This window comes from Aspergillus sydowii, assembly GCF_001890705.1.
Source record: "Aspergillus sydowii CBS 593.65 unplaced genomic scaffold ASPSYscaffold_7, whole genome shotgun sequence".
Lineage (NCBI taxonomy): Eukaryota > Fungi > Ascomycota > Eurotiomycetes > Eurotiales > Aspergillaceae > Aspergillus > Aspergillus sydowii.
The window spans coordinates 1,266,208-1,288,281 of NW_024467865.1; the positions used below are offsets into that span (position 1 = coordinate 1,266,208).

Genomic DNA, 22,074 nt, shown 5'->3' on the forward strand with positions numbered 1-22,074 from the left:
GGGTTCGCCGCTTCATATCCAAGGACAGAAACACAGGCCAGTTATAGTAAATAAAAAAAACACAGGTAGATTAGACCTTTGAGCAAGGTTCGTTCTCAAAAGCTCTCTGCTCTAAGCTTAAACTGACAATGTCGCAGAGTGCATCTTGCCTGGTAGTCAGCCCGATTATTCTACTGAAGGAGGTGCGTCAAACGTCGAGTCGCCCGTCTTCCTCAAAACCTCTCGTCCATGACCTCTTTGGGAGGAATGCCGGTAACTGACGATCTCCTTGCAGTGCCTGAGTTCGTGCACATCGATGATCTAGGACGTCTTTCATAGAACGACGCTCTATTTCCAGCTCGATTCTCATATTCGCCTGAAGTGGACTTATTCGGTTCGTTTCGGTAAACAGTGCTGATTCCAGCCGCCAAGCATTACAGTATACCGATAAAAAGGAAGTCGAGGTTACGCCGAGAGCTGGCTCTCGTCATATCTTGTGCATATTTTCGCAATTACCACCGAGTAGCGATTTGACCCTAAGCACAATGTCCGCCTCGACTAACAGTCACAACGATTCCCCCCAGACTTACGAGCCAACTTCGCCAACAGATTTTGTTGGAAACAATAACCGAAGGTCAATGGCATCATCGCCACAACCAATGGCAAGCGGGGTGCAGGAAAGCTGTCCAGACACAGTGGCCGCTCCAATGACAAGCCCCCGGTCTGCCCGGTTCGCGGAAGCAACTACAATTCACTCGCCTACTGCTATGGAAACCAGCAGGTCTCCATTTGCGGACCCTCCGAACCAGTCTCGGAACCAGCCCGATGTCTCTGACGTTGGTTTTGGCTATGTGAACGCACAAGACCCCACGCAGCATGTGCCTCATCATGCTGTACCGGTGTCACCACTGAAAAGCGCCTTAAAGGTACCGGGAACACCGGCCCGCACATTAAACCCCCTTAGTCCAACTTTTCGCGAAGAGTTTAATCTAGAGAAGCAAGAGAAGCAGGCAGAAAAAGCAAACGCAAAAGACCTGGTGAGTTAACGTTGATGTTATCCCGCCATTTCACGCTATTGACCAATTTTACTCGGATACCAGGCTATCAAAGTGCGTGTTAGAGTGGCCAAGATCTTCCTCCGCTTCGTCAGCTTTGGCTGCAGTATAATTGTTCTTGCCATTTTATGTACGACTTTGACCATCTTCCACGCGACCAAGAACCTACCTTCAAGGAGTGGCACCACACCTTGGGCCGTCGGTACCAACCCATGGCCACAATACTTGCTTTTAGCAACTGCGTGTTTGTCGCTGCTCGCTTGCCTGGGTGTCTTCTGGACCTGGAGAAAACGTGGCTATAAGCGTGCAGAGAAGGTTGCGGTCTACTACTCGATATTTTCTGTCGGCTTCTTCGGATTTACGCTCATTCTGTGGGTTGTGGTTGCAGCAATTTACCAGAATTCCAAGTCCAATGGAGGCAATCAGGATCTTTGGGGCTGGTCGTGTGTGACAGGTAACCAGCGAGCGACAGTGTATGCCAATGATATTGACTATCCTCTCTTGTGCCGCCTCCAGGTGAGACTCAATAAACCTCCAACTTCCGGAATAATTGCTAATACTCCACAGGACTGGGGGCTAGTCTGCGCCGTCATTGAAATTGTTGTCGAAGTCTTGGTTGTTCTTATCTATGCCGTTGTCTTCTACCGATTCTGGTCCAAGCGTAAGCTCGCTAAGTCCATGGGTCGCCGAGACAAGGCCCGATCAGACTTGTACCTAGCCCAGCTACAACTTCAGTCCGCCCCCAACACCCCAGGGTTCCCATTAAGCCCCAAATCACCGTGGGTCTCGACAACAATGCAGGATCCCTACTCCCAAGCGGAGAAAGGGGAAGGGACGGCTACGCAGTTTGCAACTCCTGTCTCTCCCACCAGGCCTAAGCCAACTTTCCAACTCCAGCCGCCTCCCATTCGTGTGCAGAACGCAACTCCAAAGACAGAGCAGGGAGAGTTTTCCGCTCCGGCCCCTACGCCGTCTCCTCCCCAGGAACACATGAGTGCCGCGCCAGGAGAGCGAACATACGAAGCTGTGCCGATTCCCGGCGCCTATGCTAGTCCAATGACACCGAGCTTTCCTCCAGGAGCCCGCTAATAGATAGTACGTTGAGAGGGCGTACATGCCACTCAATTGAAACCCTATTAGCTACCTCCTGCGCTGAAAAATACCGGTGTATATCAACCTAACACGGTCTGGGAAGTCCACTCAAAATGGACCACAGACACACTTTGTACTTTTGGAGTTCAATGGGCGTATATATTCTATGTAACGGAAGCCTAACGGAAGCCTGACTGGACTTGGGCGACTGATACAGCACAACATACCTAATACTTTCTTTGTTTCTTGGTCGTTTACTGCCGTTGCTCTGGAAAAGAATGGCAACTCCAACAGCAACCCCTCCATTCATTTATGTTTATGTCTGTCTTTATGCTGATGCCGCATGTTTGTTAAGTTATACCACTGAGCGAGTTATATTCTCAAGACAATATCAGGATCTATTTACCTATTTCCCCCTCCTTTGTTAATTGTAGGGAAGCACGAGGTCAAAAATAGGGTACTCCGGCTAGATTCTGATTTACATAAAGTGGATTGCTAGTGTCAAATGATACTATGCGCGTCCATGCCTACTAGGCATACGTACTCGGGAAGTAAAGATTTCATCATACCAGTGTGTGTGCCGGCTCTCGGCCCGCTCCATTGCATATGAAAAGGCTAATGAAAATTGGATATTGAAATCAGAAAGCACCAGAGCCATAACCTAATAAAAAAGGCCTACTAAGCCAACTCCCACGAAACTCCTGAAAAACAAATCCGATCGACATCACTCATATGGCCCCTCGTGTCACTCCCTTAGGCTTGAAAGCTAAAAAGAACAACACCGCGGATATCGAAAATTCCACCGCAAATTCACTAAATTAATACGAGTCGCCTGCTTCAGGCCGCCGATTCGTCGATAATAGCATTTACATCCTTCGTGACGAAGATCTCCTCTAAATTGCCTAGCCCAAGACCACTCGTTTCATCGTCATTTTGCAGCATTAGCCCTTGCTCGTTGGCTAGATGAAGTAGGCAAATGAAGCCAAATGATGTACTAATATCGCGCAGCGTCTCAGGGGCATAGACAGACTTGAGGGAGTTCATTATTTGAGTGAAACGCAAGTGCCCGTTATTCTTGGGATCTTCCAAGTCTGACGATAGCCTTGGGCGTTTATGTATCGGGGTCGGGGTTGGAGGACCATCGTCGTCGGTTTCACGGTGTTCTTCCGGCGGGTTGGTCACATCGCCGGGTTGAGTCTCGGAGTCCATTGCGGATATTAGTCTATCACCCATGCCTCTCCACATCTCTGTTTTGAGTCGGCGGACATCAACCTTCTTGGCGACACGCGCGTAGGCAACATAATCGGGTCGTGCTCTCCGAGCGCCCTGCGTAACTAATTGTGATCCGAAGCCACCGCCAGGAGTAGCGCCAACCATGTTCAGTAAGGCCGTAATACCTGTGGCCCCGCCATTTTCTTCGGCAGATGTGCCCAGAGTCCCACCGGGCGGAGGAGACAACATTTCCCTGGCATCCGCGAATGGCAGGTTGTCATCGTCATCGTCGCCCATACCCAGGCCATTCGGGAAGGCTAGACCATCATCATCTGCGAAGAAGTTGGCATCATAAGCCCCAGGGGCTGCCTCCTCGTCACCAGTATCCTCTGTTTTGTGGTTGGCCCAGAATGCCTCATCCATGTCGCCATTACCAGAGGTTTGTTCCTGGCGTCGTTGGTTGAAGCTTCGCGGTCCCGTCAATTTTCTCGAACCCATCCGTGCTTTTGGCTTCAGGAAGAGGCGGAGTAGTTGCCGCGAGTTAAAGTGTTTATCGTCAGGAAGTAGGTTGCGGCCCTTTGTTTTCCATTGTGTCTTTGGGAGCGATATAGTAGAGTTGGAGCTTGCTGGGGTGTAGATCAATTCGGCCACAGCCGGGTCAAGGGGTGCAGAAAAGTCAATCTCAAAAGGTTCCTTTTCCTTCCGTTGTTTTGGCGCTGCATTCGCGGCAGCCGTAGCTGAATTCTCCTTGATTCGTCGAATCTTCCAATGCTCGGGTCCCGCCCAATTCTTTTGCAATGCGTTATCAAAATAGCTGAGGATATTTTCATGGTCCCGGCTGCCTGGCTGATGATTGAGTGATATAGCATAAGCATCATCGTGGTCGAGATCTTCTCCATCCCGCGACTCCTCACCCTCTAGGTCAACGCGGTGCACCTTGAGCATGGGCTCTAGAGCGGCTTCACGAGCCCATGCTTCCCCTCCTCCACCGAACCCAGCATCATCACTGAGGTCAAAGCCAGCCAAGCTTGCATCATCATCATCGAACCCGACAGCATTATCGTCGTCTAGCATAATACCAGAGGCTTCATTTGACGGGTGCCCCTCCTCATTTCCTCTGTCATGCCGCCATTCTTCGGGGGCTTTTAAGAGAGGGATATCTAACGAACCAGTAGGGTCGCCAAGGTCGAAATTTTTCAAAGAAGGGCAGATATCTTGCGCTTCAATTCGCTCGAGATCTGGGAAGAATTTGCTGGCCAGGGGCGCAATATCTATCTCCACTCCCGCATCGAATGAATCATCGCGAGGCTGTTCTGCGGACTGGGGTTGCGGCGTGGGTTCGGTATCTTCGGGAAGCTCTGACTCTGCTCTTGTGCCGTCCGTATCCTTGGAAGTCTCCACGGCGTCATCACTACTATCGAACACGATACGGCCATGTCCATCAATTGCCAGGTGGTTGAGAAGTAGACCCTTGGCACCGCCTTCGTCAAAATCCGCAGATGCCTTCTTGAACAGCGGGTCAACCGAGAACTCCAGCTCGAACTTTTTCAACTGCAGTGAAGCAAACGACGGAGCGAGTGTGGCTTCATGCGCACGCTGAACATTAGGAATCATTGTTAGCTAAGCAGGCTCAAAGTACTCTTCAGTGTTCATTTAGACTGTACCTTTTTCCGCGACTTTCTGCTAGTACCCTCCTCGCCATCTTCCTCATCATCTTCGGCTCCTTCCCCTTCGCCCTCGGCCTCGCGTGCTTTCTTGTCCCTACTGTCGGCCAAACCACTCAGAAGTTTCCCGGTTTCTGTGGCCACACTATCAACTCTACTTGTGTAGATTTTCACGCAGCCATCCAATGTGCAACTGGCTTTCTGAAAGTTCACACTGTCTCCTTCCTTCAAAAGAGACATGTCGTGGAAATAGTCAATCAGCGCGAAGTTCCAAGAATTTGTCGCATTAATTTTGTTGTCAGTTGCCATTTTCATCCACTCTTCAAAGTTGGCCAAAATTGGCACACGCTTCATCGGGGTAACTCCTCGACGTCCGTGAGCATCGCTATCACGATTGCGGTGACCAGAGCCTTGGGGTGTGCCGGGACTCATGCTCGATCGATCATAGGTGGTATATCTGCGCGGTGGCATGGGTGTCTTCACGGCGGCCTTGATTTGGTCCATCTGGCGGTCATGTAGAGCCTGCCGGGCCCCGATACGGGCCGCCTTCTCCCCGATATCATCGTTCAACGGAATCCTAATCGAGTTTATTAGTGTCGCCTTCACCAGGACTTTTTTTTTTTTTTTTTTTTTTTTTTGAAGAGTGAAGGCGTACTTCAGAGGTGAGTTCTTCTGGGGTGTGGCGGCGCCATTAGAACGGCGATGTTTTGAGACGCGGGGCATGGTGGATGGTCCCGTCTTTCCCCAGCAGCAACAGAGTAAGGGATGTTCCAAAGTCAGCGAACGCAGTCCTCGCGACGCAGCTACGGTCGCCGTAATCGGGAAGAAAATATGAAAAAAGTGTAAGTGGGCGACTGATTATGTATAAATTCGGGATGAGAGCATGATTTTGTCCAGCGCAGTGTGTCGGGGATGTGTGGTCGGGATGCGAACAAATAGGAAGGGAACGTCAACAAACAAGAAAGTGCTGGTTCAGCCGTGCCACAGCAACCTATGGCCTATATTATCACGTGGCTATGTATCAGCCACATCAATTACGGGCACAAATCTTAACGGTACTTAACGGTACGATACGGATCATACGGTAATATACAATGCACAGCCACCACCGCCTTGGGCTGTGACATCAACAGCCAGCGGCTTCCAATCAACAACTATCGAGTCTTCTTGCATTGATATTTGTATCCACTGCCGTGCTTGATTTTTTGGGTTTCTTTGCGACCTCTTAGACTTAGACTATCTCTTCTCTTATCCCCATCTGTGTTTTATCTACCGACCCCTCCCTGACTCCTGGCCGACCGACCTTCCCTCTGCGACATTTCGACTCCGCGCCCACCATGACCCCATCACATCTTTCACCATGCTTGAAGAACTGACGTCCATATTTCCTCGAATTTCGGTTCGCCGAAGACGTCAATACTCAGTTAGGCCATTCTACTGGTCTCTCGTGATCCTCCTCGTCCTTTCGGTATTTAGCTGGGGATTAAACCAACAGAGCAGTTCTTCGACCGCTCATGGCGTTTCGAGCTCTTCAGTTCGCCTATTCACAAAGCGGGAGGATGAACCAGAGGTACTTATCTCCACTATATTCCCGGAATTATCTCTGAAAATAGTTTATTGATTATCAATTGTCGCTTCAGTGTCGCAAGGTCCGTAATGCAGACGATCAATGTGCTTTTATTCGCTCGTATTGCCTGGACCATGAAGACGGTTTCTTCTCGTACCTTGAGCTATACTACTGCACTCTTGCAGATGCCAAGCTGCTCGCTTTTGTTATCATCATATTCTGGCTATCACTTTTATTTAGTACCATCGGGATTGCGGCAAGCGATTTTCTATGCATTGATTTAAGTACCTTGGCCAGCTTCCTCGGCTTGAGTGAGAGTTTGACTGGCGTCACCTTCCTTGCCTTCGGAAATGGAAGCCCCGACGTTTTCTCGACCTTTGCCGCCATGAGGTCCAACAGTGGCAGCTTGGCTATTGGAGAGCTCATCGGAGCTGCAGGTTTTATAACTTCGGTGGTTGCCGGCTCAATGGCGCTGGTGCGCCCATTCAAAGTCGCCCGCAGAAGCTTTGTTCGTGATGTCGGCTATTTCGTGGTCGCAATAAGTTTCAGCATGGTTCTTTTGGCGGACGGCCACCTTCATACTTGGGAGTCAGCCGCTATGGTTGCGTTGTATTTCTTCTACGTTGTACTCGTCGTTACATGGCACTGGTACATAGTTCGACGCCGCCGAGTGCAGGAGAGGAATATGGCGGCTCGGTCTCACTTCCATATACCGGATAATCAGGAACTAGATATCGAAGAAATGGAAGAAGACGATCCTGGGATGGCGTCAGAGTCGACTAATCTTCTCCGTGGTGCGACTGTCGAAGATTTTGATGCTCTGGAAAATGCTGAGATTCCGGTGTGGAAAGACGCAGACGCCGACGAGGACGATGACACCCGCAACCGCCATCTCGCAGAGATTCGAGACAACATGCGCATATATCGACCTTCAATGAATAGGCGCAATACGCTCAATCCTATCAGACCGAGTTTGGTTGGCGCATTGGAATTCCAGTCGGTTTTGTCTTCACTGCAGAGATCGAGAAGTCACAATAGAAACCATTCAATCAACCTTGGAAGGTATTCAGATACTCCGGGCGGTGCGCAGGGACACCGTTCAGAACCGGATAACATGTCCATAGCATCTCATCCTCAGAGCAGCCGCTCCCGTGCTAACAATCTCCTGTCCGCTGGTTATGGAACTAATCGCACCCGGGCAGTATCTGCAAACGATGCTATGGGTTTGAGATTAGACACCAATCTCTTTCCCCCTGACAGCACAGCGCGGCCCCAATTAACGGTGAGCAGGCCATCCATAGATGAGGAAGTTAACACACGGCCTCCGCATACTCTCGAGGCCCAGATTGGTACGAGCTTGTCTAGGACATCTACACCGAGCCCATATTCGTCGCGGAGTCCGAGTCCGAGCCCGGGTCCGGGTCCAGGGCCAAACTCCAGACTTCAAAATCCTGGCTTACTTGCTCCGCCAAATGTCTTCAGCTCTCCAAACTACTCGGATATGGCATCTGATTCACGCTCTGTACAGGTGTCTCCGAGGGGTACGAAGTACCCAGCGGGGCCGCAGAATAACACTCCACCTGGCTCATTTAGTCCTTTCCCGTCATACGAAGATGTGCCAACGTCACCATCTCCAAGGCCGCCAAGTGTTCGTCTTCCTGCGCCATTCAGCCCTACTGAACCGCTACAACTTGACGAAGATATGCTTGACGGGAGTAGTCGGCGTACGTCTCCAATCAGTTGGTGGCCTCGTTCGCGTTCACGCCTACGTCTCGTCCTATCCATACTCTTCCCGACCTTAAATGGATGGAAAGCCAAGTCGGTTTGGGAGAAAATTTTAGGAATCGTCGCAGCTCCTAGTGTATTCCTCCTGACAATCACTCTTCCTGTTATTGATCCTGCGCCATCTGAAGATACTTCAACTAGCTTACCAGTCATCGTGACCTCCGACGATTCAAATACAGCAGCGCCTATTGTGCGTCTGCCAGAAGATTCTCCGCTCCTCCAAGCTCACGACTCGAGGACTGCAACGGAGCGGATGGCGGTAAAACAAGGCAACAAATTTCAATCGGAACGGGGGCGTTCGCGCTACGATTCTGAACTTCCTGCTGTGCGCGATCCCGTTGACGTACCCGCTCCCACAAGGGAGTGGTGCTTGTGGCTGGTATATATACAACTCTTCATGGGACCCCAGTTCGTAGCCTTAATTGGTTGGACCTCCATAGACGAGTATCTGACGGCGCGAACCTTTTTACTTCTCAGTCTAGGCGGCCTTGTGTTCTCTCTGATATGTCTTGGTGCCCTTGTTATCAGCCTACGCCAAGCCCGCGGCTACTTGGGCCACCCTCCAAGCTCATGGCGCCCAATTCTCGCACTTCTAGGTTTCGTTGTCGCTATCTTCTGGATCGCAATCATAGCTACAGAAGTAGTGAGCCTTCTCAAAACCATTGGTGTCATCCTCAATATTAGCGATTCCCTCCTCGGTCTTACCGTCTTTGCCGTCGGAAACTCCCTTGGCGATCTCGTCGCCAACATTACTGTCGCCCGTCTCGGCTACCCAGTCATGGCCTTGAGCGCCTGCTTCGGCGGTCCTATGCTCAACATCCTCCTTGGGATCGGTCTCGGCGGCTTATACATGACTCTGCATAACAAGCGCTCGCAAACCATCGCCACATCGGATGTCACCTACGATATCGCTGTCTCCAAAGTCCTTATTATTAGTGGGGCTACACTTCTTGCTACTTTAATCGGGTTACTTATTGTGATACCCTGGAATAAATGGCGGATGGACCGAAAAGTCGGCTGCGGGCTTATCGCACTCTGGTGCGTGACTACGTTGGGTAACGTTATTGCTGAAATTTTTTGGTAAATAAATTGGAATTGGCCTTTTCGTTCTATTTTTTCTTTTCCCCTCTTTTTTCCTTTTGGTTTAGCATACCTACATCCCTGGCCTTCCTTGTAGCTTTGGTTCTATGCATATCATTGGAATACCACTTCCTGTGACAATCTTTGTCTATTAACGAATGTTGTGAAGTTCATTGTATCCGGTAGTATTGTTTATTTGGATTAAAAAGGCAAAGTATTTATTGAGGCCAATATATACAAACGCACGACTAAAAGGCGCCAGCCACGGGACCACCAACAAAGGGAAAGAAAATTGCAATAGTTAGATAAACTAACAGCAATACATTTTGGGAATGTTGAACACACACATCGGTTCGGCTGGAAGAGACGGCTAAGACCCGAGATGTAAAATACATAGAAACTTGAGAAGCTAGCTATGTAGGATATCCAAGAAGAGGTACTCACAGCACGCGCCCCGCAGTGGAGCTGCTGCTTCGGTCGTTGGTCTGGACCTTTTTAAGCCCCTTTCCTGCCTGGATTGAGGCCAGTAGCGCACCCCGATCCGAGGCACCAGCTGGGGCCGCCGGGGGGCCAGGGGGCGGTGGAGGTCCTGGAGGAGGAGGGGGTGGAGCTGGAACCCCTGCCGGCGGTGGTGGAGGGGGTGGAGCGCTAGGCGGCGATTCAATTCCGGGCACTGGGGGTGCGGTTCCGGCTGGTGGTGGTGGCGGAGGAGGAGGTGGTGGTGGAGGAGGGGCACCGCCAGCAGCAGGAGATGATTCAGTCTCAGTTAGAATTGGTGGAACTGGCGGGGTCGGGTTATCTTGCACTGGAGTCGCCGAATTCGAGGACGGAGACTGGTTGTCCATGGCACTCAAAGGGCGTGGAGGCGCCATAGTACCGAAGAGGATACTCGCGAGTTGCTTAGCGCTACCACCACCTGCGCGATCATCCTCATCGTCGGATGATTCAAAATCAGACCCAGTTGCTGACCAGTCATCGTCATCCTCTGGACGTGCGCGATTTTTCCGTTCGAGTGGCATGGAACCTGTAAAGGCAGGTTTCACAGGCTCCTGCTGTTGCTGCTGAGCAAGGCGATGGAATGGGTTAGTGGACTGGGCATCCGCCTTAGGGGTAGCAGTAGCCTGAGCTTCAGGGGTTGTTGCAGCCGGCCAGTCTGTAGACTGTGCAATGTTCTTCCTGAAATAGGGGTTCTTAGATTCAGTCTCCGGGCTCAGGCTAGCTGGCGCCGCTCGATTGCTTTCCGGTGAACTAGGGGCACTTGTCGGTTCGGGTTCAGGAGCTGGGGGTGTCTTGACAACGGGAATAGCAGGCGCTGGGGGTGCTGGCGGCGCAGGCGGGGGTGATGTTGGGGGAAGGACCTGGCTTTGGGTCGGCGTGCTGTCCTGAGGGGTTTCAATATTCACTGGACCCTCGTCGTCTGAAGAGCTGGCGTCTAAGCCCTCCAGCTCTTGCTGAAGCTGTCGTTCTCGCTCCTTGGCAGCTTCCAGATCTGCTCGTTGACGAGCGAGTCTAGCTTCCTGTTCTTGCGCAGCCTTCTTGGCTTCCTCTCTGCGGCGCTTCTCTTCCTGTTTCTTAATCTTTCCTTCCTTAACCTGCTCTTCGAGTGCTCGGAGACGCTCTTGCTGCGCTTGCTGCGCTTTCTCGAAGTCGTCTTCATGTTGTTTTGCCTCCGTTCTACGATGGGTAGGGGGCAAGGGTAAGCAAGACTTATCGATCAACGTAGGTTGGGCATCTGGGGTACTTACTCTAGACGCTTCGTCTCTTCCTCCTGCGCTTGCTGTTCCTCCTTCAAGGCTTGTTCGCGAGCTAGCTGTTCAGCTTTAGCTGCCTCATCAGCAGCCCGTTTAGCATCCGCTTGGCCAGTACTATCAGTCCGACCCTTGCGCGAAGGTGGTGCTGGCGGAGGCTTTTTACCAACGGGCTTCGGTGCCTGAGTGCCGGGAGGTCGCTGTTCATCAGCAATGCGACGGTTCCTTTCTGCTTCTCGCTTGGAGTCCTCTTCTTCCGCCCGCTTCAGCCGCTCCTCCCGTTCTTTCCTTTCGCGCTCCTGCCGCTGGGTAAGGGTCTCCGCAGCGTCACTTTGAGGTTTCAGACCAGCGGCTGCCATCCGCTCGGCAATTCTGCGTTGGGCGCGTTCCCTTGCAGCGGCTACACGGTCCTCGTGCGTGTTACCAGGTAGAGATCCTGTCGAGCCAACCGACGGCGGTGGCGACGGCCGAGCTACACTTGCATTAGGTGCCGGCGATTGTCCATGAGCTCGCTGTTCCATAGGAGATGATCTTCTCGAGTCCCTAATCGGATGTTAATTATTTCGGACGCATATAAAGAGAAATGCAATACCAGGCCCTTGCAACGAAAGAGTGGATAGGTGGGAGGAAAACTTACTCTTCTTTTCGAATATACGCGGTACGGCCACCGCGATTTAGGTCGTAAATAAAGTCACGGATAACATCCTCCACGCCCAGAGCGTCTTCCCAGCGCCGCCTTTCGTGTTCACGTGTAGAACTTTCCCCGCCTTCTTTGAGGCTATCTTCCAAGCTTTTAGCAAAGTCCTTGACACTTTCCTCCACGTCGTGCGTCATAGAATCATTCTTCTCTCTCTCTGCTTTGACCCTTGCATTCTCTCCTTCCAATCGACGAGTTGCAGCACCCTCATCATCCTGCGAGGCAGGGGCTGGCCTACCCGCGAGTTCGGCAGCGCGAGCTTGCATTCTAGCACGGGCACGAGCCTTAATGCGATCCGATTCCGTGACCGAACCACCAGGGCCTGTGCCAACAATATTAAGTGCGCTATTAGGGTGCGCCTTGGCATCCTTCAGGCGGAACAACTCAAGCCTAGCCTCGGCAATTTCGCGCTCAATGCGCCTAACGTCCGAAGCAATCTGCGGTACCTGGTCTTCGTAGGCCTGCAACTGGCGGCGCAGGGTTCTTCTCTCGGCACCTGTATCGAGATTGCGAAGAGACGCGTGAGGATGGGTGTCAAGATCGTCCTGCAGGCGTCGCACACGATCCATAAGACTTTCCGCCTCCCGGCGGTCTCGTCTGTCTAGTGAATCCTCTTCCTCCGCACGATTCTCATCTTGAAAGTCAACGGCTTCCAGCATTACCTGTGTTTCGCGGATCTTCTTTTTCAGCTGCTCAACTGACAATTCATCTTCAGAAGATTGTGAGGCAGCAGGTGAAGGAGTACGCCCGGTGTTCCCAACACGGCGACGCGCACTAGAGCGATATCCAGATGCTGCTTCATCATTGTTTTTAAACAGTGTAGCATCTTTGCGGCCAACACCGGGAGAGACAGCTCCACCACGGAAAGAGTGGTCCTTCAGGTAGCTCACTCCCGTCTGCTGCGGCTGCAGGAATGCACCTGTAGCTTTTCGATGTTCTGCATCCTGAGAAAGCATGGACTTGATAGTGCCGATTGAATCATTCAAGTTTCTGGTTGATGGAGGGATGAGTTCCGGAGGTAAGCGACTGGGAACAGGATAGCCGTTGAGTTTCCTGTAAATCAAATGCATAGCCACTGCGAACTCGTCCATATTGAGTCTGCCGCGGTTATGAGGGTCGGCGAGGGTCCAAATGGCTTCCAAATCATTTCTATTCAGGCCACTTTGTCCCATAATCTCGATCGCGGTGTCACCACCAATGAATCCTTTGCGAAGGCCATCCCATGCACGGAAAAGGTCATCGTATATTCTCTTTTCCTCCTTTGTAATAGCCCATGGAATATTCGCATTCCCAGTGATCCCAGCAGTGGAAAACCCGCCTTCACGACCCGGCTGAGGCATTAGCTGCTGCTTCAAGGCGTCGATATTGGGTAATCCTGAGGCAGGCGCATTAACAAAGCCCCATTGTCCAGGGATGCCTGTGGGCTGTGCCACCAATCCACCTGTTTGTGCCGGGCTGAGGTTGGAACCGAATCCTGTTGGCATTGGCGGCATTGGGGGCCGAGGGCCAGTATAGCCCGTTGGCTGTGGGTTATTAAGGACGCCCATCTGGGGAGGTTGGAGACCTTGCTGAGGGGCTTGCCCAGGGAAACCAGTGGTTTGCGGGGCGAGAGCCTGGTTTTGACCTGTGAATGGAGCATTTGGCTGGAACCCCGAAGGTTGTGGAAATCCGGTGGGTTGTGCGGTCAGTTGAGAGAGGAGTTGGGAATTGTTAGGCTGTTGCGGTTGCGGTTGTTGGGGCGCTGGGGGGGCTGCTTTGTTCTCCAATAATGGCGCATCAAAGCTAGGAACATTCGTCCTAGCGACAGGTTCTGGTTGCGTATCGGGCACCTGAAATGAAATAATGTCCACCATACTCGAGACCTCATTCTTAATTGTTTCGGGAAGGGCAGCGGGTATATCTCTCCCTGTGATTCGAATGTTGCAAAGGTACATGGCAAGGGCAAATTCAGGGAAGAGTAGCTGTCCGGATTTAGTAGTGTCCGATAGCACCCTGCAAATTGTAAGCTCGAGTCGTAGACATATCAAAGGGTTCGCCGTGCTCACCATATCCTCGACAGGTCGCTTCCCGAAAGTTTCGATCGAAGAAGAAGCTCCTTCGCCTTGTCACCTATAAACGACATGTGTCAAATGGAACTCCCTGGAGACTATAACAGAACGAAGTTGTCAGACTAACCAGTCATTGCCTGATTATCCCCAACTGCGGATTTGAAGAGCTGCTCGAATTTCGCCTGGTCCTGTGCCGTTATGAACGATAAGCGGATGTTTGGGATTCTTCCAGCGGAAGGCTTGGGTGGCGGGGTAGGCGCAGCTCCTGATCCATCCTGGAACGAGTTGGCTATGTCAGAGGAAGTCTGCATCCCTGTTCGAAGCGGGAGATTTGCAGTTGGCGTAACCTGTATCTGTGGAGCCTGGCCCTGAGGGGGGAAACCGCCATATTGAGATGGTTGTTGTTGTGGTGCTGAGGCGAAACCGGTTGGTGGAGGTTGTTGAGGTTGTTGCGGCGCTTGCTGTGCCGGCGCACCGGGGAAACCGGTATACTGAGGTTGAAGCTGTCCAGGCGCAAACCCCGTTGCTTGCGGTTGCAACTGAGGACCACCAAACGCGGATAATTGAGGTCCATAACCGGTAGGCTGAGGGGCAAACCCAGTCTGTTGGGCAGGTTGTTGCTGACCCGCTGGGAATTGCGAGAATGGAGACTGCTGCTGCTGGATGTAAGGTTGCTGCCCGGGGCGGGTGCTGTTAGCACCGCCCAGGAAGGTATTCGAAGAAGAGTACATTAATAAAACTGCAACAGCATCGACAGGAGAAATTCACAAGTATGCAAACTAAAAACAATGCAATGGGCAAGTAAAACGAGGGATATGCGGAGAGGGGAATAGCGGGCAGGCAGCGATGAGGACAGACGGGGCTCAGGAGCTTCAGGCGACGCTGGGCGTTCCTCGCGGAAACAGGGACACGCATCCGCTCTAACCCAAAAGGGATGCTGAGTCAGCAGGTACAAGCACAGACGCCAAAGGATTATCTGGGGAAACCAAATGTTAGTTATGTAGTCAAGGCGTCGGACTGCTGATGATTTATGTTCTACTATATACAAATGGTTCTACAGCAAGAGGTTCGCCATTGAATCGAGTATCGGTGATCAAACATGCCATTGCATCCATACATGTAGTATCGAGGATGGAAGACTGGAGACCAGTAGCTCCACTCAAAAGACATAAAACTTAGAAAGAAGGCATTGAGGAGTAGGAAGAGCCGGCATGAGACAGAGCACGCATGACCAGCTGCGCACATTAAAACAGAGATAAAACAACATGGTCATTAAAATAGAAAAGGAAAGAAACTGATCTCGCAGAATTCATGAGTGAACGATGCTAACTATATTCCATCCGGAGCACCATTTTGCTGCTGTTGTGTAGCTCCAACCATCTTGCGCAACTCGTATTCCTTGGTAAATTCCCGGGATAAGATGCCGAGGTCACGCACCAGCTCGTTACATGCGGTGATGACAGCCTCTTTCGGGGCGATTTCGCCATCCGTTTGAACACGGAGGATAAAGTTGGGAACAAGCGGATGGGGAACCTAACAAATCAGTCGCCATACAACCGAGATCAATAAAAGGGGAGATTTGCGCTGGCCATCATCACAAAACTTCAAAAAGGGCGACATACCTTGTATGCAGCGAATAGAACATGGGAGCTCTGGAGGAGACGAGAACGGATCAAGTTTCCAAGTGTGTGGTCTTCTTTGTTGAAGGTAAATATTGCTGATGAAGGGATTCCTATGGAATGATGGCATGTCAGTCATTGACTACTGTGTCAGTCAATATGAGCAGGGCGAAAACGCACGGGTATCAATTTCCATCTCGACTTTGCTTTCGCCATTCCCAAGGACGAACGACTCGTATCTGTATTTCCATGCAGGTCAGTGAGATGTCATGTGCGTGTAAAATGTCAAGGCTGCAATCATAGAGAATTGGATTATCAAGGTGCAATTTCTAAAGCTGACGTGAAGAATCAGACCTAGACTGCTGGTCATTCTCCACATCAATGGATGAATGGCAGCCCTTATGCGTACTGTTTGTGTTCCTGAACCGAGCGTAAAGAGTTTCGGTGGAAAAGATGTGTTGCGGTCTGTGTTCCCTAGTGGGATACATGGCTTGAAAGCAGATATGTGAAGACGAGATAAAAGACAGAAATGGATGTGGCATTAAAAAAAATGCAAGTGATTGTCAAGGGAAGAGGGGTCGAGCGAAACAAAGTTGGGTGGCATCAACAACAGTAACATCCACAAGCACTAACAATCAGAAGACGAGGGGATTATTCGCAGAACCCCAATTCGGAAAGAGGGAACAGTGCACCCGTTGCAAATCTCCAAATTTCATGGTTGGATCATAAACACGAAATTAAGGCCATATTCACTTCAAAAGCGACTCGAACGTACAAAAGGAAGCTGTAGGCGCAACACCTAAAAGCATGTTCTTACCTATCAGGTGCGTTCATCTTCACTCGGGAATCCCCAGTTAACTGGACTGAGGCTGGTTCTAAATGTTCAAAAAAAAAGGAAAAGAAAAGACCAAAATCAAGCAAGTATGGGAGACCCGAACCCCAGGTCACAAATGTGTGGCAGGTATAAGACGATCGTACGTTCAAAGAGCTGCTCCAAGAAGAATGAAAAGGTGATATCGCACGTTGAAAATCCAGAAATACTTTCGAGGACTTTGCGAGGGTGATAAAAGAAAAAAATTCAATATAAAGTTGTGGACAGTTCAAGGATAAGAATATTGATACTGAGAAACGGACGTTTTGCAGACGGCTATACAGATATGGTCATACGATGATTGGTGTCAAAAAAAAAGATGAGGCGTAGGGCAAAAATATTGGAGACAGAGGGGATGGCCGTCTTTGTATATCAACTAATGAATCTGAGTGGTGCTGAATATAAAGAGTGCCGGAAGATCTTCGATGTGCCACCCAGGTTTAAAACACATGACTTGGATCACGTGATGGTTTTTGGTAGGCCCAGGTCCTTGTGAAGTATAACTTCAAATTATTCTTTATAATTGACCTCATTGAAAATAATAGTCCAAGATTAAGTAGTGATTCCTAGACAATATCTGTGAGCTTATTATAAATAGCGCTGAGATTCAATTACTTGCTTATGTATACAAAGATACTACTAGGTGTGACCAAAATATAAACTTGGACACTAAGCATCGGGGAAATTGCTATTAATCCAGAAAAGAAGCTTTGGCGACCGACTAACCGACAGGCCCGCGGTCCACCCTTTATGCCTCAGAAACACTGTTTCAACACTCCATTTGAAGTACATTGTAATCCGAGAAGTGAAGAGACACTATGTCCCCAAACTCAGCTCTACAGCTGGCCTATCCATGGACTCGGACGCCTTTAGTGGCATCAGCACCAATGCTGAACATTGCCTCCGCGGCGCTTGCCGTCGCAGTCTCCGCAGCAGGTGGACTGGGGTTTTTGGCTGGTGGCTTCGATGTATCAACTCTTGGAAGCAATCTTGAAGAAGCGGCCCAGCTCATCAAAAAATCCGACTCCTCAATCCAACAACGTTATGCTAGCACCGGCATCCTCCCGATCGGAGTCGGCTTCCTGAACTGGGGCGCCGACCTGCCGAAGTCTATCGCCGCGATTAAGGCGCACCGGCCATGTGCTGCCTGGCTTTTTGGTCCTAAAAGTACGCCTGATGACCTTCGTCCCTGGGCCAAAGAGGTGCGTGCTGTGACCGATGGCAAGACCAAGATCTGGGTCCAGGTGGGCTCTGTAGCCGAGGCAGTCGCCATCGCAGAAGCTTTGGATCCCGATGTCCTGGTTGTACAGGGCTCAGATGCAGGTGGCCATGGACTGGCCCAGTCGGCATCTATAATGACTCTTGTGCCGGAGGTTCAGGATGCGCTCGCCGCGCAAAAGCTCAAACAGAAGATACCTCTTGTTGCGGCTGGGGGTATAGTTGACGGGCGGGGAGTGGCTGCATCTCTCGCCCTTGGGGCTTCAGGCGTGGCCATGGGAACTAGGTTCTTAGCCTGTTCTGAGGCACAGATCGCCCGTGGATATCAGGCTGAGGTCCTCCGGGCATCTGATGGGGGGGTGTGTACCGTTCGCTCGACGGTATATGATCGAGTCAGAGGGATTTTGAGTTGGCCCCAGCGATATGACGGACGCGGGGTGATTAACAAAAGTTATGTTGATGCTGTGGAGGGAGATATGAGTGATGAAGAGAATAGAGCACTCTATCAGGAAGAGTTGAAAAAGGGTGACTCGGGATGGGGTCCGGATGCTAGATTAACAACATACGCTGGTACTGGAGTTGGGCTTGTGCGCGAAGCCCTCCCTGCCGCCAACATTGTAGCAGATGTGGTCGATGAGGCGCAGAGTACGCTGCAACATCTCAGAGTATAGTGAAGCGAACAGCAGCATCTAAATGTATGGCAATTCTGAGATCTATACCAGCATCGGTGGTAACCTGCGTTATCAGTATGGATTAAACGCTAGTAGGGGACTACGAGTGGCACGTTGACCTTTAACTGGAACTGCATCATCCCATTTAGTTTCGGATGAGTGGCAATGAATAGGTATCTACTATTTCCAAACATTGGAGAAAAGAGTATCTTGAAATGCAACTTTAGCATGTCTGATTAATGTGTCAGACCCCAACCTAGGGCCATGCAAGTGTCTTGAGGTATTATAAATCAGCGTAAATGTATACATAAAATGCAAATAATGTCTCAAAATAACGCCGAAAAAAAAACTCCCACTCATTAATGTACCGCACTCAATAAATCTTCTCCAAAGCTCGACGTCTCCTTTTTTACTTTCCAGTTGTTTCGTTTCTTCTCTCGTTTCTTCATCATTTCCGCCCAACCCTCGTCATCGTCTTCATCATCAGGTTGAGCGTCGCTATTGAGCTTAGAGCGAGCCATGAGCGTCGGGCCGTAGCTGGATGCCGGACGTATAGCCGTGCTCGACGGGGCTGTATTCGCAGAAGGGGCTAGGTAAGTTGCTCTGCGGTTTTCATCGTTCCATGGCTTGGATGGAGGGAGGAAGCTAGTTGACTCAGCTTCGGCTGGCAGTGTAGAAACCGGCCTGTACCGGGGCGCTAGTCCGACATTGCTGCGCTCTGAAGGAGCAAGCGATGGAGCATACCCAGCCCCATTTGGAGTGCCTGGTCTAATACCACCAGAGACAAACGGACCAGCCGGGCTATTTAATCTCGAGGAGACGTTTGGGTCGAGCATGCTCAGGGTCCTCTGATTCCCTCCGTAGTTCGGGGGAGCACTATTAAATGCCCCAACGGCTGATGGCATCGATGACGGCCTCCCCACATTCGCTTCGGCGGGGAAGGGTATCGAGAAATTAGGGGATGCAAGCTGTTGGGGAGGAGCCTGCCCCCCCTGCATTTGGAGCATCTGCTGCATCCACTGCATCTGCATCTGCATCATGCTACTCATCTGCTGGGACAACTGAATCTGAGCCTGCTCCGTCGCGGATACGGATGGCTGGGAATTAGGTGGGTTGGCCATGTTCATACCAATCATCGTATGAGGTCTGGGGATACCACCCGGGTTCCCCATTGGCCCCGGAAAGCCTGGCTGTTGTTCATACATCGCCTGAGTGTTCGGACTCCCTCGCCTCATCGCTCTGGCTCGCTCTTCAGTGGCAATCACGCCAACCAATCCACCTGGAGGTAGGTTAGAAGAGGAGCCTGCGGCGGCAGACGGGCCCCCATACACCGAGCCTCCTCCTCCTCCTAGAGCTAGAGATTCCCTGTTTGAAGGAGTGACTAGGCCTGCGCCAAAATAGGGATCCCGTGGAAGGTTTCTGGCGAAAGGAGGCAAACCGACTCGATTACCACCTCCAACGTCCGAGCCAGCAGACCCTAGGTGTGGCTGATGATTTGACGCACGTAAATTCTGCATGGAGTTAGATGACATCAATCGGCTTGGTGGGCGATTGCGGCTAGGAAATCCGTGGGCCGCCAATATGCCGAGTGGAATCTCATCATCGTCATCCTCCTCACTACCTTTTCCGCTCCCAGCTTGGTTAGTAGGGTGCACTGGGAAATTCGTCAAGTTCGGTGTGCTGCTGCTGGCTCGGTCCTCTGGGCGAAGGGAGGGAGAGGGAGACTGCTGCCCGGTTACCTTCATCATCTGTTGCCGATACACAGACAGATGTGCCTCCTGTTTTCGACGTTGCCTCTCAGTCTCACGGTTTTTCTCTGCTTCATCCTCGTCGTCAAAATCACTTCCCGCAGAGTCTTCACTGCCAGACGCATCGTCACTGTTTGCTCGCTTCAATTCCTGCTGCTGCCGATAATGTTCAAACTGGGACGGAGTCATGATTTTATTGGATGACGGAGGCGGTGGAGGTCTATTTTCGTATTCCACGGCTAGTCGTGCATGAGCTGCAATTGACGCATCGATATTGTCGTCAGCTTCACCAGAGTTAGGTAAGGATCTGATCCCACCAGACGTGGTCTTGGTTGTATTCCCGTGACCGAACAATGGAACATCATCATCTGCTTCAGAATCCACCGAATTTAAAGTAGGAGCCTGGGAGGCTCTCTTATTCGAGTTGAGCGATGCTTTGACCAGCTTGGCATCTTCGTCGTCAATAGCACTCGTATCCCATTTGGTGGAAAACAAGACACTCCTCCGCAAGCCTTTATCGGTTGCCATTTTCGGCTTCTCTAAAGAACGATGGGATGTGGTATTCGCATGTACGTCGTTGATCATTGGCGACGACTTTCTTCGCGCCCCCAGCGGAGGCGGAATCATGGTTGAATCAGAGTAGTTGGACTGGAATGCTGCAGCGGATGTATCATCCTGTGGCGAGTCGGCAGCGTCTAAAAGACCCTCCTCCGAGTGCCGGCTACCCCATGAGTAGGGGGAAGGATCAATTTCCTTCGAGCGATCCGTGCTTATGGGCGGGGGTCGCATTGATCTTTCCTCTTTCTTCGGGTATGATTCCGCATTCGTGGGATGAGAACTAGAGCTCTGTCTCAGTGATTAGTATTTCACCCATGACATAATAAAGCTTTAACTGTTGGGAGAAGGTTAATGCCATACGGTGTTCTGTGTCGATGTCTGCGCATCATGTTTGCCGATACCGTCAAACATGTTCCCAAAATCGTCGTCCATTCGGCCAATTTGGAACTCGGTAGCCAAAAGCTTTGGTGGTGTTGCTGTGCTCGTCGTGCTACTTGTGGCTGCTGTCTCTGGCGATGATGGTCGTTGCGGAGCTTGTGCAGGTGATTTCGAGAATCTTCCACCAAAAGAGAACGTTCGACCAGCTGCACGCAATGCGCTTGAGAGAGGCGGCACGGCAATATCGTGAGGGGTTTTGGAAGGCGGGGGCTGGGAATCAAAATGGGTTTGGAGGTCGGTAGAGCGGCGATTTGATGAGTTCAGACGAAGTGATGTTGTTGGGCCCTCAAACGAATGACCCCCAGTACTGCACGTTGTTAGCATCTAGCTTTAGAATGGTAAATGCTGTGAAAAAAAAAGAGGGGTCGGTACAGATTTCTATACGCCGGGCCATGAGACCCAGCAAAAATGTTGTCGTCTTCCGGTGGAGAATATGAATGGGATCCATCCCCCGTCCTCCCGCTCAAGAGATTACCATCGCTGAGGGATTTCCTTCCAGTAGAAGGACGCTCAAAGACTCGGAATGACGACTGGGGAGGGTTTTCCACCTCCTCGAGAGCGTTTCCTGACGATTTCCGCCGAGCGAAACCTTTGAACGGCTTGATCGGCATCTGGTTGATGTAGTGATCACAACACGGATATCCACTTGAAAAACAGAAGACAGCAGCTTTTGTGGCCACGACAATGTCAATAGCTTTCTCCACTGGCAACTAGTTGTTTCCCATAAACGAGGCGAGCAGCAGCTTGTGAGTTCAGGCGCCTCAAAATCACTCAAATTTTGACGGGGTGGGGCTGATGCTCGCAAGACGCCGAAGAATGGAGTTGGAGTCTCAGCTCTCGAACAAGGAAGCGGCAATGCGGTGTTGGGGCGTTGAGGTGTAGGCGGTTCGATCAATAATAATAACGGAGGGTGGTTATTAAGAGAATGCTGTCAACGGGGATGGTCAGGAGGGCAGTTCTAATTCACGGTTCATATTCGTTGGTAGCGGCTGCTCAGGGCGATCACATACCACACGGCTCGCAG

General features: G+C 51.1%; 7 protein-coding genes across 7 annotated transcripts; 3 read left to right on the plus strand and 4 right to left on the minus strand.

The window, feature by feature from the left end:
* Positions 1–524: 524 nt before the first annotated feature.
* Positions 525–2,123, plus strand: ASPSYDRAFT_154458 (uncharacterized protein; the record flags this gene model as incomplete). The annotated part of the gene is made up of 3 exons (XM_040842374.1): positions 525–1,016; positions 1,080–1,550; positions 1,602–2,123. 3 exons carry the CDS (start codon positions 525–527, stop codon positions 2,121–2,123), a joined length of 1,485 nt encoding a protein of 494 aa, XP_040701593.1.
* An 840-nt stretch (positions 2,124–2,963) lies between these two features.
* Positions 2,964–5,725, minus strand: ASPSYDRAFT_91070 (condensin subunit BRN1; the record flags this gene model as incomplete). The annotated part of the gene is made up of 3 exons (XM_040852429.1): positions 2,964–4,934; positions 5,003–5,579; positions 5,658–5,725. 3 exons carry the CDS (start codon positions 5,723–5,725, stop codon positions 2,964–2,966), a joined length of 2,616 nt encoding a protein of 871 aa, XP_040701594.1.
* A 637-nt stretch (positions 5,726–6,362) lies between these two features.
* Positions 6,363–9,438, plus strand: ASPSYDRAFT_153850 (sodium/calcium exchanger protein; the record flags this gene model as incomplete). Its single annotated transcript, XM_040842327.1, has 2 exons — positions 6,363–6,572; positions 6,643–9,438. 2 exons carry the CDS (start codon positions 6,363–6,365, stop codon positions 9,436–9,438), a joined length of 3,006 nt encoding a protein of 1,001 aa, XP_040701595.1.
* Positions 9,439–9,874: 436 nt separating this feature from the next.
* Positions 9,875–14,658, minus strand: pan1 (actin cytoskeleton-regulatory complex protein PAN1; the record flags this gene model as incomplete). The annotated part of the gene is made up of 5 exons (XM_040842380.1): positions 9,875–11,108; positions 11,180–11,725; positions 11,820–13,871; positions 13,925–13,988; positions 14,055–14,658. The coding sequence occupies 5 exons, from the start codon at positions 14,656–14,658 to the stop codon at positions 9,875–9,877; spliced, it is 4,500 nt and encodes a 1,499-aa protein (XP_040701596.1).
* Positions 14,659–14,901: 243 nt separating this feature from the next.
* On the minus strand, positions 14,902–16,815 carry ASPSYDRAFT_47011 (DNA-directed RNA polymerase II core subunit RPB11). Its single transcript, XM_040847352.1, has 4 exons — positions 16,364–16,815; positions 15,727–15,785; positions 15,550–15,659; positions 14,902–15,460 (listed from the first exon to the last, which is right to left on the minus strand). The coding sequence occupies exons 1-4, from the start codon at positions 16,378–16,380 to the stop codon at positions 15,257–15,259; spliced, it is 390 nt and encodes a 129-aa protein (XP_040701597.1). The 5' UTR covers positions 16,381–16,815; the 3' UTR covers positions 14,902–15,256.
* Positions 16,816–17,235: 420 nt separating this feature from the next.
* Positions 17,236–18,361, plus strand: ASPSYDRAFT_79863 (nitronate monooxygenase; the record flags this gene model as incomplete). The annotated part of the gene is made up of 1 exon (XM_040851016.1): positions 17,236–18,361. The coding sequence occupies one exon, from the start codon at positions 17,236–17,238 to the stop codon at positions 18,304–18,306; it is 1,071 nt and encodes a 356-aa protein (XP_040701598.1). The 3' UTR covers positions 18,307–18,361.
* Positions 18,362–18,665: 304 nt separating this feature from the next.
* ASPSYDRAFT_59243 (uncharacterized protein) lies at positions 18,666–21,661 on the minus strand (the record flags this gene model as incomplete). The annotated part of the gene is made up of 3 exons (XM_040849668.1): positions 18,666–20,852; positions 20,973–21,357; positions 21,423–21,661. The coding sequence occupies 3 exons, from the start codon at positions 21,659–21,661 to the stop codon at positions 18,666–18,668; spliced, it is 2,811 nt and encodes a 936-aa protein (XP_040701599.1).
* Positions 21,662–22,074: the final 413 nt, after the last annotated feature.

Coding starts and splice junctions, on each gene's coding strand:
- ASPSYDRAFT_47011 (XM_040847352.1), bottom strand. Junction 15,660..15,726: donor CGAGATGGAAATTGATACCC/GTGCGTTTTCGC, acceptor ATCATTCCATAG/GAATCCCTTCATCAGCAATA. Junction 15,461..15,549: donor TTCTATTCGCTGCATACAAG/GTATGTCGCCCT, acceptor CTGATTTGTTAG/GTTCCCCATCCGCTTGTTCC.